Below are 16,980 nucleotides of genomic sequence, written 5' to 3' on the forward strand. Positions count from 1 at the left end.
CTTCTTTCTCATAAGATGTAGAGTCCTTATTTTATAAGCAAACTGTGAAGAGTCTCACTCATCTCGGTCATGTTATCACAGGATTTCTCTGAGCAACTGGACTTTAAAGGAGGTGGGTGCTCTTCTGAGTAGTTTCTTCAGATCAATCTGCTGATGGGGAAACTGGAAGGAAGAGGTCCACAAGAAAAGGTAAAATTATTCCTCAACACGCCAGTTGTTTATCAGAAAAGTCAACTCATATTCCAGAATTTCATGAAGTACTTTAGCACAATTCTCAGTTTAAAACCAAACCGTATGCTACGCTATTGAACCAAATCTTGGGGAAATCATTGCATCACTTCTGCATACCATTATGGATAGCATAATCCAAATGAAAGGCTTTTCTTCATTGTTACTTCTTTTTTAGCAAATTTTAAAAAGGGGTTTTGGAATTTTTAGATTTTTGTTATTTTGTCATACTTGAATCATAAAATGAAACAAAGCCGTGACCTAAAAATTGAGTCTTGAGTTGAATAGTGGAAGTGTTGTATACTACTTGGTGTAACTATTTGTGTGTGGCAGGTGATTCCAGTTTTCATGTCGAAATTGAATAAGAAATAGGAGACAAAAGGTGTCTAAAATGGAGGATGAGGTTTAACACTAACAAAGATGGTTTTCTTAACTTTTAAATCGTCTGTCTTCTCAAATATATTCAGCTGTAGTACTGCAAAATTACCACTAGATGGAGACAAAGTTCTATAATCGATTCAATTTGTCTTCTAACAACTAATTTCCTTTAAATACTTTAGTGAAACCACATTTATGCTTAAACATATTGTTCTATTCTGAAATGTCTTGGCTTGTAGATTATACTTTTGTCCATAAAAACAGAGCATTCATGAGAATTTCATATTACAATACTTTAAAATGTTATTCTATATTGAATGTTTGCCTGTTTGGATACAGTTTAAAATATATTTAATATTTTAAAACAGCTAAAAAGACAATATAATGTATTTTTTATCCCCTTAGTTGTTAGCTGTTCTGCACATATGTTACTTTATCAAACTATTTGAGTGTGTTTGAACAAAAAAAATGAAGTGCAGTTAATAAAAGATAAAACATTTTATTCATGTAAATGTTGTCAGAAGGGCTGACTGATTACTCTGATCAGCATCACAGAAATGCAAATGTTCCTCTTAAGCCCCTTCCTCGTGTAGTTCGTTTGAATAATGCATGTTTGGTTATAGATAGGCGATGGAATGTATTTTCACTTGTTAGTCAAGCCAGCCTGATGAATATCTACTATAAAATGGATCAAATTCTCTTCCTTTTTTCCTTCTAAAATGAGGTGAAACATTTTAGGGGACTTGGCCGTGAAAAACCTCATTCGTGACACACTTTCAAAGAGGTGCGAGTGATGTTGGAGGAGAGAGATGAGGCTCTCCAACACTATTGGCCCTGCTGTAGTGTTTAACTGTATGTGCACGACTGTGTGTGTAGAGCATGAGTCACCCTGCTCTTCTGTGATTGGACGGTAGTTTAAAGCGGAGGGAGGGGGAAGAGAGCCTCGGGGGCTGTCTGTCAATCTCTCTCTGCTGCTCCATTCACACATTCATGTCACAGAGCGACAGGGTTGTGGGGGGGGAGTGAGCCGGAGCCTCTCATTCATAAAAAAAAGTTCATTCATAAAACTGCACTGTTCTGCTATGCTTCAGAGAAGACAACAGCTGCTGTGGAGGTGAAGCTGTGGAAGTGAGTGGGAAAGTCTGTGGATGGGACGGTGCCGGGCACAACCGGAGCGGAACAAACGGGATCTTTGGTCACGCAGGACAACGGCAGTCCTGTTTGGGTGAGTTTGAATGCTGAGTTGAAGTGAGGACAATTTATCCAAAAATGTTACTCCGATCTTTCATGCTGAAAAACCTCATGTTCTTGTACATGACTCACTTCTTTGGTGTGTCATCGCTGTTGCTGTCAGACTGAATTTGATTTATTTTTTTTTATTATTTGATGTCAGTGTTGAAGCCCCCTGATTATGAAAGAGCAAACCAGGTTAGGATCCCAACCAGGACTCTTTCCAGGCATGTGTTTTTTTTTTTTTCCTGTGACTTCAGATTTATCAAAGTGTCTTTTCCACTTGTCTAACTGTTGTGCTGCCGTCTGCAGGTATGCTGAAGCGTACTAAATACAGCCGTCTGCGAAACGATTCACTGACGTCTTTGGAGGATCACCCCCAAAGAATGGTGCCCCTAAAGAGGGACCTGTGCTTAGACTCGGACTTTGCTGGAACTTCCTCTCATTGTGGACCGTCCACTTTGGGGGACTACATTCCCCATGTGGACAACACCCAGCATCAAAGTCCCACTTGTCAGCAAAAGTCAAGACTTCAGCCGAACACAGCTGGGGACAAACCAGCACGTGGACACTCAGACAAACCGCTGGATGGGAACTTCTCCAACTGCCTCATTCATCCTGCTCTGCTGTGCACCAAGCGACCCATCACTCTGCACCGGATGGCCAGCCTCCCCTGCCCGTCCTGCTCTCAACACAGAGACCATCTGTGCTGTTTGAAGCCCTCCTCGGCCACCGACGACTGGACAGGCGACAGAGCGGTTCACCATCACGTTAAGGTACTTCTCCCTTCAGACGGACATCATGCACAACAAAGCAGTTTGCCTAAAATGAGTCACTGCAGTGTCCCTCATGAGTCAGTGTTGCACTGCTCTGCATCCCTGCTGGCCTTGCGGTGTAAAAGCGTTTGAAGGTTCACAAGCTGCATTGGAGACTCCTTTGAACATATAAAACACGCAGAATGCCACTCTTGCCCTTGTGTAAGTTTGGCTATAATTTTTAACTTTCTGTCTGCTTTTTGTTTTAAGTAAACTTAAATTTCTGATGCTTTATTAAACAAAGTGTTGAATTTGCTAGAGTGGTTTTCTGACTCTTAAGTGGCTAAACTGCACTTTGGACTCATAAATGTAATGAATTTCAGGCTAAAAAATAAATGGAACTATAAAAATTAACTGGTTTGGAAGGAAATCTCCCTCATAAATGACTTTTTGGAAGAGCTCCACGTGTTCAAATGACAAGTTTTGCTTGATGGCAGATCGTTTACTATTTGTAGCTCCCCTCACAGTGTCTGACCCAGCATGGAGCTGATTCACTGATTAAAAGACAATCCACACATGAGCACAGGAAACATGAATGGACTCTCTCTGAGCTCCTTTCACACCATCACATTCACTTTTGTAGGTTCACCCCTCCCTCACTGATAGAGCTTCCTGTGTAGGCAGTAGTGACTCATCCTGCTCCACTCTAGATCAACTCTGTGTGTGTGTGCTTGTATGCATGTGTGTGTGATCAGCAGATGTTGTCCTAGAACCGGAGGTGTGTCTGCATGGCTGATTAAAGCAGTGAGCTGACCACTGATGAAATGAGAACGGACAGTCCGATTGTCCAAAATAAAACACATTTTTGCACCCCCCCTCCTCCTGCATGCATATTGACCTAAGTCTTATTACTCATCCTGGCATCAGCCTCCGGTGTTTGCTGGATTTTAGCTCATGACTTTAGTAACTGGGACTGTTCAAACTTCCTTTGATCAGCTGATCGGCTCTATTTCAGAACATCCGTACTCTATGAGTGATTAATATCTTTTTTTTCCAGTACATGGGCAGTGTGGAGGTGACCCAATCCATGAGAACCCTCGACTTTGACACAAGAATGCAAGTCACACGGTAAGACTTCCCCCCTCGCCACTATTCACCACACAAACACGACCAACATCACCATGCTGACAGGGTAAAATGTCCTTAACACGCTCGCTTCAAGTTTCAAGCGGTGTGGATAACAAAAGGCCAGTAAATATGAAAAATCTGTCAATCATTACAACAAAAAATAAAAAGACAGCTGGAAGTTCATAAGAAGATGACTGTGCTCATGAGTAATGTGATTAAGAACAATCAGCAAACAGGAAGGGTTCTGTTGAGGCCTTCAGTACTAATAAATATTTCTCAACCGGCTGATCACAGGACTCCATGAAAGGCAAGTTCTTTCAGAGACTGACTTTGTTTGGCAGGAAGCAGAACTTGCACCAAATAAAATGTAAAAAAGAAAAGAAAAAACCTTCTTTATTTTTTTATTTTTGTGTCAAATTGAGGATTTTACAAAACAAAAGCTTCCACAGATGTTAAGCATGGGGGTGGGTGTATCATGCTTTGTGTAGCATATGGATGCGTTCCAATGACTATTTATTGCTGTTGGTTCCATTTGCTCACATTGACTGTGGAAAAAGGACTTTTGCATTTGCTGAACCCTCCACATGGAACGTGCTACAGAAAGAATGGAAACTTACAGAACTCCTTCTGTTAAATGATTTTAAATCCAAGTTGAAAGCACGAGAGAAACATCATTTTATTTGTAACAGTTTTTAAATTAAATGTTTTTATTTTCTAACTGTAATTAATGTGTTTTTGTTGCATTTTGGCCAGGACTCCCATGTAAAAGAAATGTCTTAATCTCAATGGGACTTCCTGGTTAAATAAAGGTTAATAAAAAAAAGAATAAGAATAAAATAAATACATTTTTGTTGAAGAAAATGAACAGACTTCTAGAAATTGCTGGGAAAAGTTTGACAGTTAAAAATGCTGCATCTGAATGGAGAAAACATTTTCTGGATTGGGTTTATGATCTCTATTTTCTTAACATACTGTAACCCTTTTGGGGTCACGGGGTCATTGGGGCCCTCATGGTGTCATCGGGGCCCTCACGGGGTCATTGGGGCCCATACCAACTACTGTTGGGCAAAGGGGGGGTACACTCTACACTCCCACACACACACATGCATCTAGGGACAATTTAAAGCCACCAATTGTCCAATGAAGCATGTTTTTGGACAGTGGGAGGAAGCCAGAGGGCCTGTAGAAAACCCACACAAGTACAAGGGTGCTTACCACTTATGATCAAACCCTACAATGACCTGAAAGAGGTATTTGATTTATATTAATGCACCTGACTATATCTGAGAAAGGTCATTTGCTGCATTTACCCTCATTTTCAATGTCTGAAGTGTCTCCACACAATAATACAAACTTAAAAATCATGGAAAACTAAAACTAAAATATTTTTTATTATTATTAGTGTGAGAGTTTTCCATTAGCGAAGGCAAAGAGTATTTTATGCTCAAACATCTTCACTAACCTCCATTTATGATTATGCTTTTGTGTTAATGAAAGGCGAAAATACTTTACCCTAAATTCATTCAACATACATTTGCCAAGCCAGACATGCGTAGCTTATTTACAAAATATTTCAAAGAGGGGAAATCAGATTAAATGTATAATGTTTCATAAACCGGGGCTTTCTCGTCATCATTTGATATTGACATCCTCGTACAGGATGCCAGCACACAGCGGCCTCTGTTCACAACAACGCGACTGAATGATGTGGCAGAAAATCCAATTAGATAAATTTCCTCCTAATGATCTCTCATAGTCAAATTAAAAGGAGAGCTGGAGAGAGGCTGTAATCTATTACATACAATTTGCTTTCAAGGAGAAGGGGAAACTTTTCCAGGAAAACAGTCTTCTACCTACTCAGATGGACACTTCATACGTGCATGAGGGGACATCTCTGAGTCTGTCTGAGTACAGTCTGAAAAGACTTCATGTTCCACTTTATGGAACATATATTATGAAAGCAGCATGACTGCGCTGAGGCTCATTTGAACTAATTCAAGGGTAGACCCCTTGAATTAGTTCATTTTTGAAAAGGTTACAAACTTTGAAAGAACTTTCATTGACTTTTCTTTAAGCTTTTTTCCTCCTTCTTTTATTCTGACATTATGACACAAATAAGGAGAAAATGAAAATGGTTAAATCTACATTCTTGTACGAATTAAATCATTTAAGCCTAAAAACCAAAAAAAATTAAGACAAAGATTTATTTAAAACTGTCTTTGTCACTTTTTAATGGGATGTAACAAAAGTTTAAATACAATATGCTGTAAAAGTCCCACTCCAATTATCTTTTTATCTATTGTAAAAGTGTTCCCTGTGGTCTTTGATTAAGATTATGGGTTGATAAAATTGATTAATCGATTTGAATGAATCTAAGTTTAATAGATCAATAAAAATAGAGATCAATCTAGCACATAATGCTAAAGTCTGCTAGCTTGATGCTAACATGTAAAGGGGCTTCCCATGCTAATGCTAATGCTTGGTTGACATAAACAGACTAAATTAACAGCTTTATAAAGTCACAGCCATGAACTTTCCAAACTCTTTTAAGGAAACATTTTTTAAAGTAACCATTTGTGGTCCAAAGCACTGTTTTTTGCTCATTTTTTGCTTATTCTTCTTGAAAAAGGTGTGCTGCTATAGCATGAGCTCCACCTAGTGGCCAAACTGAAACACCCTCCAGGAGAAGCAGAACAATGTTTACGATGTTAATGATCTGAACATTTTTGTTAGAACTTCTCTTTTAGAGAATCCATGTAACACTGTATGATATTAACAATCTCATTATTTCACTTATACATTTTACAGTTTCTGAACTGGATCAGATTAATATAAATACATATACTCCAAAGATATAGTAGATTATGATGTATTTCTAAACAAACGTGTCTAAATGTGTAAACTGTGTAAACTTAAAATTGAACTGTATCAAACTGAATTGAGAGGATAAAAAAAATCGTAATCGAATCGATCCAGGCTCTGGTGAGTTAAATCAATACGATTTTGGAAATCACTCTCAATACACAACCCTATGATTATGTCGTTTTTAGCCAAAATCAAAATACCTGAGTTGACATAGTTTCTGCAGAACGGCAGGAGTTCATCAAAAAATGTTGTGGGTGGGTTTGTAACCCTGCCTTCCTTTCCCATCATCCCTTTGTTTACACTCTCTCCGTCTAGCTTACAGCCCCTCACAACTGCAACATAGTACTAGCGAATAATAGAGAATAACATTGAAGCTATTGGGTTGAACAGTTCTGAGGCAGATAGTCAACTTCAAGTAGATGCATCAGAATGGAGCAGAGAGATTGCCTTTAAGTCACACTTACAAACTTATTCCAATGGCATTTTCTTCTGCTACTGATTTGCAACAGTGTAAACAGAAAAATACTCAGTTATACTCTTTTAAGCTTCTTCTTTAAACAAAATGTCCTCTATCATGATGAAAAAATGCCACAATAACTTGTTAAAAACACCACAAACATGATTTTCATTGGAGTGGGTCTTTAAAGATATACATGACATGTATGATTTTGATTATGGAAAAAATTAAACGTTTACTTATATTTTGTAGAATGTTAAAATAGTATTTGACATCCAATTGTTTTTTCTCTACTTAAAGGAAAAAAAAAAGTTTTTCTTGACTTTTTGAGTAGAAAAAAGCCGAGCAGAATGTTTGATTTTACTGAACAGCAGATGATCTGCTTCTAATGCAGTTTCCTTCCTCCCATATTCTCACATGAAAGTCACAGGGTGGACTGGCTCACATTCTCACAAAGGTATCTCTGTGCTTGTCTTCTTGAGTTTGGACATGTATGTAATCTGCGTGTGTGTGTGTGTGTTGCAGGGAGGCAATCAGCAGGCTTTGTGAGAAAACTTCAGTGAAGACAGCAGTGAAAACTAAAAGGGTATGGCACAAACACACAAAAAAACAAACACAAGTACGATCAGTGCAGACTGTGAAGTTGTTTTTCGTCACCAGGCTGCTAGTAAGGGACCGTCTGCTGTTCTGGGTGAAATTAACATGCAGTTTTCCGGTAGCAGAGTCATCCTCACCGTCTCTACCAACAGTGTGACGCTGATGGCCGCCTCAACGTTACAGGTAACATAGACAAATCTACGTTAGATGCTTTATGTTACTTTGTGATCTCATTCATTTTTCTTTTTTTATTTTGTCCTACAGAGAATTGCTCACCACCCAATGCAGGCCATCTCATTTGCCTCTGGAGGAGACCCCGTATGTTCATGAGTAATTTTTTCCAAGCAAAAACACAGTCAAGAGCCTGACATAAGCGGGGTTGTGCTCATGCTTAAACACATGCACGGCAACTAATCGGATTTAGATCGATTACTGATATGTTTCCTGCAATTTCTGCAGAATTGAGTTATTTCTCGACACAAATCTTGATCATTTTATAATGTTGAAAACATGTATTTATCAAAAATGGAAGGATGGAAATGATTTAACATAATATTTTTAAGAAAAGCCTGATAAACTTAAAATTACAAAAAAAGGTAATCAAATTTGATTTGCTGAATCAATAACAACACCCATTTTATTATTAATAGACTCCATGCAACATAGATTTTGGGTTCTAAAATGGAAATTAACCAGAAATCTTGGTCAGCGCTGATATAAAAAAAGTTCAGATGGTAAAGAAAATGCATAGAATTTTACTGAATTCTTGTCACTGCAAGAGAAATAATAAAAGTTTTACCGCTTTTTGGTAAGAATAACAAGCTTTACAGTTGTTCAGAACTATCATCCTTACTTTTTTAAGTTATATCATGTAATTCTTTTTAAAATGATTCATGGATCTCAGTGGGCTTCCTACTACTGTGACACATAAAGACTGAAGAAAACTTAAATCTCTACAAATATATGTGCCGCTAAAACACACCAGTCTGAGTGCTGAAGCCTCGTTGATGGTAATAAGGAGACATCTAGTCTGCCAATTTCAAGCCAAGTGTTTCTGCCAAGTGTTTTTCTTTCACACAATTCATATTCACTAATATGATTGTGGAGCTGTCTCTGATTCGATTTTGAACTTGGCAAAAGGATTTATGCATAAAGGCCACTCAGTAGACGTGTGTCCTAAGTTGACTACACGCATAACTTTGACTTATGTGTAGATTATGAAAACATGTTGTTCAGAAACAGTTGCTTGAGGACACTGAACCCTTATTTCCCTTAACCCTTCAACACTCGAGGCGTCACCGTTAACACAATAATTCCAGCAGATTTTGAACCCCGGCCGCTTTTCTCCTTCAAAATCTGCTGGAGTTATCGTGTTAAAGGTTGAAAAGTTACAGTAAATAAAAGAACAGACACTGAAAAAAATCCAATTAAAAGTACTTTACGCGTAAACCTATTCATATTACAAAAAGTACCAATTTTTTTTGTAAAACTGCATTTTAATGTATTTAGTGATTTAATCCTTAACCCTTTAACACTCCAGATGTTGCCAGCTAAACAACACTTCCTGTTTGACATACTGTAACTTTTATGTAATCAACATAATGCCTCTGCCTGAAGACAACCCATGCATGTTCTGCTTTAATTTTAAAATTTGTGGCTTTTGTTCCCATTTTAGAGGCTGAAAATCGCAAACCAACAGAAATGCTGTGTTCATGTGGTGTTAAAATAATTAGAAAAATGCCTGTCCAACCTGAAAAACAGACATGAACGTCAGAAAAACTAGCATCTTCTAACGCCACATTAATGCAGAATAACTTTCTGCACCTATAGACAAAGTTCAACGTATTTGTTATTTACCATCTAGGACTTACTAGAATTACGGGGGAAATAAATCATTATTAAGGACAATCTATGCATAATTTATTCCTAGATGGAAGGCCAGACAAAATAGTTAAAATATGGCCCCTGGGCTGTAGTACCAAGAGCATTAACAACTGCAACACTGTTCAGCTAATGCTAGCAATTGACTACAGCTAATGTTAGCAATATGCAATTAGCATCAAAACCTATCAATTATTACATTTTTGTTTTGTTTTCCTAGACCTCACATCACTAAAGCAGTAACAAAATGGGACCTTAGTAGTAAAAATTAATACTAAATAGGTGAAGCTGCATTTCTATCCCCCAAAATTGGGGGACTTCTTTAAAACACAAACAACGTCAAACCTTTTTTTTGACGTATAGTTTTTCAAGGAAAAAGTGACTTGTGACTAAAAAGGAAACCAGATTTAGAAAAACACATGTTTTATTGACTTAAGACCTCACATCTGACCCAACTCATTAGTTTTGATTATATAAAAACAATCATGATTTACTCATTGACTCTTCAAGCCTGTCTTTAGATATTTGTCCAGGCTGTCAAGGAATACCAAGAAATGATTAGCTTAGATTTTATTATGAGGCTGTTGTAACATACAATGATCTCTTTACTTAACACTGAACAAAACAAGATTTGTAGAGAAGGGAGTCAATAATTCAGTTATTCAAGATCTTGCTTTTAATGTTAATTGCATGTTCTTCTAAACCTAATTTTATTTACACATATATATATATACATATATATATATATATATATATATATATATATATATATTTTTTATTTAGCCATGGCTTTGTTTGTCTTTCTCAAACTGTCTACAGGATATGACAGACTATGTTGCTTACGTTGCAAAGGACCTCTTCAATAAGAGAGGTAGGTTCCTGTCTCATTATATAAAAAAAAACATATTAAATTTTGTACAGTAGATGAGCAAACGATGTGATTCTTTTCTATATGTGTAGCCTGTCACATTTTGGAGTGTCCCCATGGTCGAGCCAGTGAAGTTCTCAACAGTATTGGTCAGGCCTTTGAGACCCGCTTCCGACAGCTTCTTAGCCAAACATCAACACTTCTCTCCACGAGGTTGTTCACCCGTTGGTATTGAATGGGAAATTCCTACTCATTGTCAGCAACTACACCTGCTAAAATGTCCTCTCTGCTCCCAGGTCAGCTCTGAGAATCTGTCCCAAGCGGTCCCCAGAGGAGACGACATGTCTGAAAGGGGAAAGCGATGTTAGTGTGCAACCAGATTATTACAACGTCAACCCAGCAAAGGACCTACCGCTTTATGGAAACGAGGCACACAAGCAGAATGCTGATAAGCAGGAGGTGCGGCTTTACTGACACACCAACACAGAAAATTACTTTTCATTTTGCTCCCATTGAGAAAATAGTTTGAAATTCTGTGGAACTTTCAATATTAATGGATTAGTTTGTAAGCATCAACATTACATAATATATTAACTTCATTTTACACTAAGCCAGTTTCCTGAGTTAAGCCACTTATCAAGGATTAATTTAATGTCATCAGTTCTCTCGCACTTCCTCCTTAAAGCGGCCACAGGAGAGCAGCTATTGAGCGGGAAGTTCCTCGCTCATTTGCCACTAACCGAGGATGCTCCTCCTCAGCAGTGCTCATTTACTTCTCGTAATTATTATGATTCACCGAGAATTGAACCATCAAACTTTTGTGACGTCAAATTTCTCCCTTCTGGCCGTCACCTCCACCTGAACACAAATGTGCAGCTCTTCTGTGTTTGTGTCTGTGATGCTGGTTGCTCATGGTTTTAATGACTCACTGAATTGCAGGTCAGCCTGTCTCCTCCTGTTTCACTGTATGAGAACTGCTCTGTGTCAGAGGACACTCCAGCGCCACCTGCAGGTGATCATCTTTGGGTCTCTTTTGCATATATTATTGTTTTGTAGATAAATTAACTTTTTTGCCAGTGGAAATTTGTATTATGAGACAATCACCATTAATAATGTGTGAAATTGCTAAAAAAAAATAAAAGAAGTTTGATGTATTACCCAGGTGAGGGGCTCTAGTTTTTGCATGAAAGGGAAAGGTGTTCATGTTTGAGTAATTAATTGCCAACTGGATTATTTTACTGTTATTATTAAGTGCAAATGTATACTCTTTTAAAATAAAAGTTATGCAAACGTTTTAATTTATTTGCATTTGACATACAAACTCCGTTGAGTGTTTTAAAATTCAGGTCAAGGCGATTTTATTTAAAAGATCTTTTTGGTAATTTTATTTTTGTCTTTTATTGTGTTTTACCTCACTTTTACTGTCTTTTATGTTATTTTATCTGCAATATGACTGACTGTAATCTTATTCTGTGTTCTTTGTGAAGCACTTTGTGATTTTTATCTGCAAAAGGTGCTATAGAAGTAAACGTTTACTTACTTACTTACATCTAATTTAGCCAAAATTATCCTGACTTTCATATTTTCAAGGCTATTCTATAGAAAAGATAGATGTCAGAGAGGGAAAAGACTTTCAAAAGGTTATCACAATGTTTTTCTTCATGTTGATGCATCAATACTTTGGCAAAAATAAAAATAAAAAGTAAAGAAATAACCAGGTTTTAAATTCAACACAAAATTCAATCATAGGTTTCAAAATGACATCATATTCAGCTGAGAGGAGCTTTTGAGAGGAGATCCAGCAGCACTGCTGCCATCTTTTGGTGAAATTGAAAACAACTTTTTTTTTATCCGTGTTCCTTTTCCTTGTTCCAACTGTCCTGGCAGCCATATTGATCATTTCTTTAAAAAAGGGCCTGCAGGCCGGATTCAAATGGACAATGGGCCACACTGTCATTCCCATTGACGTTCATTAGACAAGTTTAATATTTAAATGCAACATTGCACAACACAGTTGCTATTATTTATTGTGTTTTTTTAATTCTGAAATGGAATTTGTTATCATGTGTAGGAAGATCAGTTCAGAATTTTCTGGTCTGACATGTGCCAGTTTTAATTTTCTCCCAGTCTTCTGTATTTTCCTAACCTTATGCCTTATCATTTTTTTGCAAAGGTTGTATAACCCTTATTGTAGTGTTGTGTTACACACATCTAGACGGGATCATATGTCCTGCAAATTAGCCAGGTGTCAGAACCTAACAGGGTCTGAAAAAAACATCATACCATTGACATTTCCAGATGTTAGCAGGTATTTGTTCTTGAAAATAAAATTGTGATTTTATCTTTGTGTTTCAATGATTAGGTAATGGCGCACATCTTTCTTTGTGTAATCTCAAGTGAAAAAACACAGTTAAGGACAAACACTTTTGAGAATATAAAGAGGTGAAACATTTGTCCAAAAGTGTAAAACTACAGGAAAAATGTAAGACATTTCAAATTCCTACCTTTATTTAAAGTATTTTTTTTTCTAATTATCTGCACAGGAGCCTCACCACAGCCTGCGGTCAGTGATGAGCAGTGGACTCCTCTGTCTGATGGCAGAGACCGGAGCTTGTTGGTCCAGAAAGAAGGCTGGTTTCATGGCAGGTGACTAATCAAAGTTTTTGCCTTTTATTCAGTCTTTGACTTCTAGTTTGGACCTAAACCTAGGAAAATGTTTTTTTTTTCTTTTTGTAATGTCATACCACAGGTTAGGCAGAGAACAGGCTGAGTCTCTTCTCACCTGCAGTGGGGATTTCCTGGTCAGAGAGAGCAGCTCTGCCTCTGGCCAGTACGTGCTCAGTGGCATGGAGGGAGCCACCGTCCGACATCTTCTGCTGGTAGACCCACATGGTCAGGTACGCTGAAGGGTCAGGTACATTTGAGGTGGTGGATTTAACACAAAAAAGGACAAATAATCAGAGGAGGACTACGTGTCGTTGTTTGATTTGTGTGTGACCAGGTGCGGACGCGTGACCTGGTGTTTCAGAGCGTCGGCCACCTGGTGCGGTTCCACATGGAGAAGCAGCTGCCCATCATTTCTGGAAGCAGCGAGCTGTGTCTAAAGCAGCCGATTCTCCAAACACACTAAAGGAAGAAGCAAGTTCTGACCTGAGCACATGAGGTTCATAGTAAAGACTGAGAAAACAAACTCCTGGATGCTTTAAAACGTCTTCTCAACACAGGCTGGCACATATTTATATATATTCATTTCAGTGACATCATCATGTGGGGACAGACTGAGGTCATTATAACACTTTTTACTTTATCTTTGGAACAGCCACTGGTCCGCATAGCATCCTTGTTGGTGGAATGAACTTTGGGTGGTCCCTAAAAGTTAAGGAAAAATTTTTAGTTCCATTAGAAATAGGACTAGAATGTTCTGTTTGAATTTGCTGTTATTTTATTTTCCAAAGCTAGCTATCTGAAATATATTCCAGTTATTGTTTGGTTTGAACACTAAGTAAAGAATGTAAAAAAATGTATTTGAAGTTTTTTGATCTAATTAATTTTTAAATTAAATTTGTTCTGAATTACATTAGAAGTTTTTGTACCATGTAACATCTTTTACACACTTAAGACTAATTAAAGGGTGCAAATACCCCAGATTACTTTATTTTGGTGAATAACAAAACAAGTTTCACTTTAGTCTAAAAATTTTAAAATGGTGAAAAACCAAATATTTTAGATTCCAATTCAGAATTTTGTAAAGCGTAATTCTATAACAAATATACTGAGCCCATAAATGGATGTTGAAGTAAAAAAAAAAATCTGGTTACTAACTGGTGCGCATCTGATTGTAACTGAAAATAAATTATAAAAATTGAAGTATTTTTTTTTTCTAAAATTTGAAGTAAAAAAAGATAGCAACTGAAAGGAAAAATCTAAAACATAGTTTAATTTTATTTTTATGGATGAATTGCATGTTATAAAACAGAATGAATATTCAGTACATTTTGTATGTTACTTCAATTTACTTTGTACTGCCTTGGTAGTAAAAAAATAAAGAAAAAGATATGCTTTAATATAATTTATGTTTCACTGGCATTAGTCCAACTTTTTTGTTAAAAGTTTCTTTAACTCATTTGGAAAAAATACGTTTGATTTAAATCAGAAGACTTGTACAATGTTCTGCTGTTTGTGCCCTAGACCAATAAGTGAAATAAAGATGTTTATAAATTCCTTAAAAGAAGCAAACTTTGTTAAACTCTTTCTGTCAGTCTCACTCCAGTCTGACCTTCTCTAACCAGAGATTTGGTGTCTGATATCAAGGATCAGTTCCTCAGTTTTCCCACAGAAGATGAAATAATTGCTATCACACTGATAATCTGGTATCAACATGACAGAGGACAGATGAGTTGATCTTTCTGGGAAAACACTTGAACAACAACATCTGATAGACATTTATTCATAGATGTCTATTTCAAATTGCTGTTCAGACAACTTTCCCATATCTAATCATGTTGCAGTTCCATCATGACTCGTGCGTTGTAAGCAAACACCTGGTAGTTTCTTCCCACCAGGTACAAGATGTCTATTAGATAATTAACATCTATAGTAGATGAATACTGGACAAAAAAGGCACAGAAAGAATGAATTCACACACAAAAAAATGGGGATCAGCAATGAGCGGATGACCAGGGCCATGTATTGTGACATTTTTGGGAACAACCTCCTCCCTTTCGTTGGAGTGTTGAATATGGGTCGTGGCTGGGTCTTCCAACATGGCAACGACCTGAAACAAACAGCCAGGATCACCAAGGAGTGGCTCCGTAAGAAGCATATCAAAGTTCTGGAACGGCCCATCCACTCTCCACAACTAAACCCAGAAGGAAGTCTTTGGAGGGAGCTCAAATTCTGTGTTTTTCTCAGCGACAGTCCAGACAGCTTACTCGTCTGGAGAAGTTCTGTGGGAAAACCTGCAGGAAATGTTTGACTAGTGTAATCACAAACAACTGTCTGTCGGTCGGTTGGATGAACAACACTTAAATTCAAGTAAACCCAATAAAATTAAGTTCAAGTGTGCTGCTTTTTGTGAAGGGATTTGTGCATGTGTGTGTCTGTGTTTACAAACACATTTACTGGAACATCACCAGTTTTAAGGCTGTTTTTGGTCCAACACAGTATTATTGTCTGACTTTTGATGAATGTTGTCTGGAGGCTTAAAGTTACCTCACAGTTTGTGTGTGTCTCTAACAACAAAAAATAGTACACCAAAATGTTTTGTCTTAAGTATCCTTGAGTATGAGTATAATATATGTACTATATATCATGTATGTGTAGTGTAGGAAACTGAATACTATTTCAGACTAAATTGGGACATTTTAAGTTTACAATATATGGTTAGCAAATAAAAAGTAATAACTATCTTACTTTTAGTGTAGTACTCTTAAATAGACTTCTTTTTGCTAAGGGTGGGACCACTGACCAGAAACTGGCATAAACTTTTCAGAAGTATACAATTTATTGTGAAAATGTATTTGTCAAAAACTAAAAACTAGCTACCAAACAAAAGTTTCGTACTTTTTAAGTTTAAATGCAATATCACATGGTCTCCTTTGCTTCGTAATGCCACAAGATGGCGCTGTCTGCCTCTAAATGGGCTCCTGAATCACGTGTTTACTACATGTATCAACTACTAAATGGATAAATAGCTCCTACTATAAAATAGGTCTCTTGCACTTGAAATATAGCAACTACACATCTGTTGAAACCACAAAGATAAACTTGATGGATTTTCTGCATCTCTTCAGTGATTTTGGTGCTCTGGAAACAGATGTGTCCGATGGAGCGGTGAAAATAGCTGGTTGTAAACAGCCTGTAAGAACTGCGACAACACTTCTGCTTCAGTTTTCAGCAGCTTGTCACTTGTAGATGTTGGTTCAATAAAAGATGACTGCACTAAATGTACACACTTGACAGTTTCGGAGCTGTGGCCCCCATTGTCCTCTGAGAGAAGCTCTGTGGGTCTTACCCACATTAATCACACTATGTACAGCTTGTTAGTCTGAAATTGGAAAATAACTGCCAGCAGATGGGGAAAGAAAGAGGTCTGCTTTGGACTGATGGAGAAAAAATAGATAAACTGAAGGCAAAACAACACTTTCTGTTCAGATAATTGTGGCTGATGTTATTGCAGATCTAACACGCTCCTTTAATTCCCACCATTTTAACTCTTAAAATGTGCTTGAAATGATGTCCAACACATTTATGCACTGGTAGAGAGAGAGTCACGCACCTGTACCTGCTGCTGAAATGATCGCTGGGAGATTTTTCTAGCATCTACAACTTTTCTCCTTCAGGATTGCAAGAACTTCACGAAGAAAAACTCGCTAACACTGACAACAACAATGGACTGCTCTGTGATAGCATTCTGTAAACTCTGCGATGCCTGCTGATTGTCACATGCTGTCAAAACTCTGAGGTCACCGTCTGACCTCCAACCAACCATGAACGTCAAAGCACTGTTTTTGCCTTGTGTGATGCCTTCTTTAACCCACTAGTTCAACTATTTTGAGATGTTTTGATTGTTTTTGAAACATTTCCCCAGGAAG

The 16,980-nt window shown here is 37.4% G+C and overlaps 1 protein-coding gene across 3 annotated transcripts; it reads left to right on the forward strand.

Moving 5' to 3' along the window:
• The first annotated feature begins 82 nt into the window (after nt 1-82).
• On the forward strand, nt 83-14,196 carry LOC112160361 (SHC-transforming protein 3). 3 transcript variants are annotated; one of them, XM_024294828.2, is made up of 15 exons: nt 83-189; nt 1,698-1,831; nt 2,000-2,063; nt 2,149-2,612; nt 3,649-3,719; nt 7,567-7,627; nt 7,702-7,821; nt 7,903-7,956; nt 10,339-10,390; nt 10,480-10,600; nt 10,684-10,846; nt 11,327-11,399; nt 12,931-13,033; nt 13,137-13,284; nt 13,389-14,196. In XM_024294828.2, the coding sequence occupies exons 3-15, from the start codon at nt 2,018-2,020 to the stop codon at nt 13,515-13,517; spliced, it is 1,605 nt and encodes a 534-aa protein (XP_024150596.1). In that variant the 5' UTR covers nt 83-189; nt 1,698-1,831; nt 2,000-2,017; the 3' UTR covers nt 13,518-14,196. The 3 variants fall into 3 exon arrangements, with proteins under 3 accessions (XP_024150596.1, XP_036073366.1, XP_036073364.1); XM_036217471.1 differs by lacking the exon at nt 83-189 and having other exon boundaries at nt 1,077-1,831; XM_036217473.1 differs by lacking the exon at nt 83-189 and having other exon boundaries at nt 1,076-2,063.
• The last annotated feature ends 2,784 nt before the right edge of the window (nt 14,197-16,980 follow it).

The sequence above is a fragment of the Oryzias melastigma genome, linkage group LG3, assembly GCF_002922805.2.
Source record: "Oryzias melastigma strain HK-1 linkage group LG3, ASM292280v2, whole genome shotgun sequence".
In the NCBI taxonomy this organism is placed as follows: Eukaryota; Metazoa; Chordata; class Actinopteri; order Beloniformes; family Adrianichthyidae; genus Oryzias; species Oryzias melastigma.

What these genes read in the sequence shown, in the direction of transcription:
- LOC112160361 (XM_024294828.2), top strand. Translation starts at nt 2,018, where the DNA reads ATGAAAGAGCAAACCAGGTTAGGATCCCAACCAGGACTCTTTCCAG. An exon ending in CGGTTCACCATCACGTTAAG is followed by an intron (nt 2,613 to 3,648) that starts GTACTTCTCCCT and finishes TTTTTTTTCCAG; the next exon opens with TACATGGGCAGTGTGGAGGT. An exon ending in AGAATGCTGATAAGCAGGAG is followed by an intron (nt 10,847 to 11,326) that starts GTGCGGCTTTAC and finishes ACTGAATTGCAG; the next exon opens with GTCAGCCTGTCTCCTCCTGT.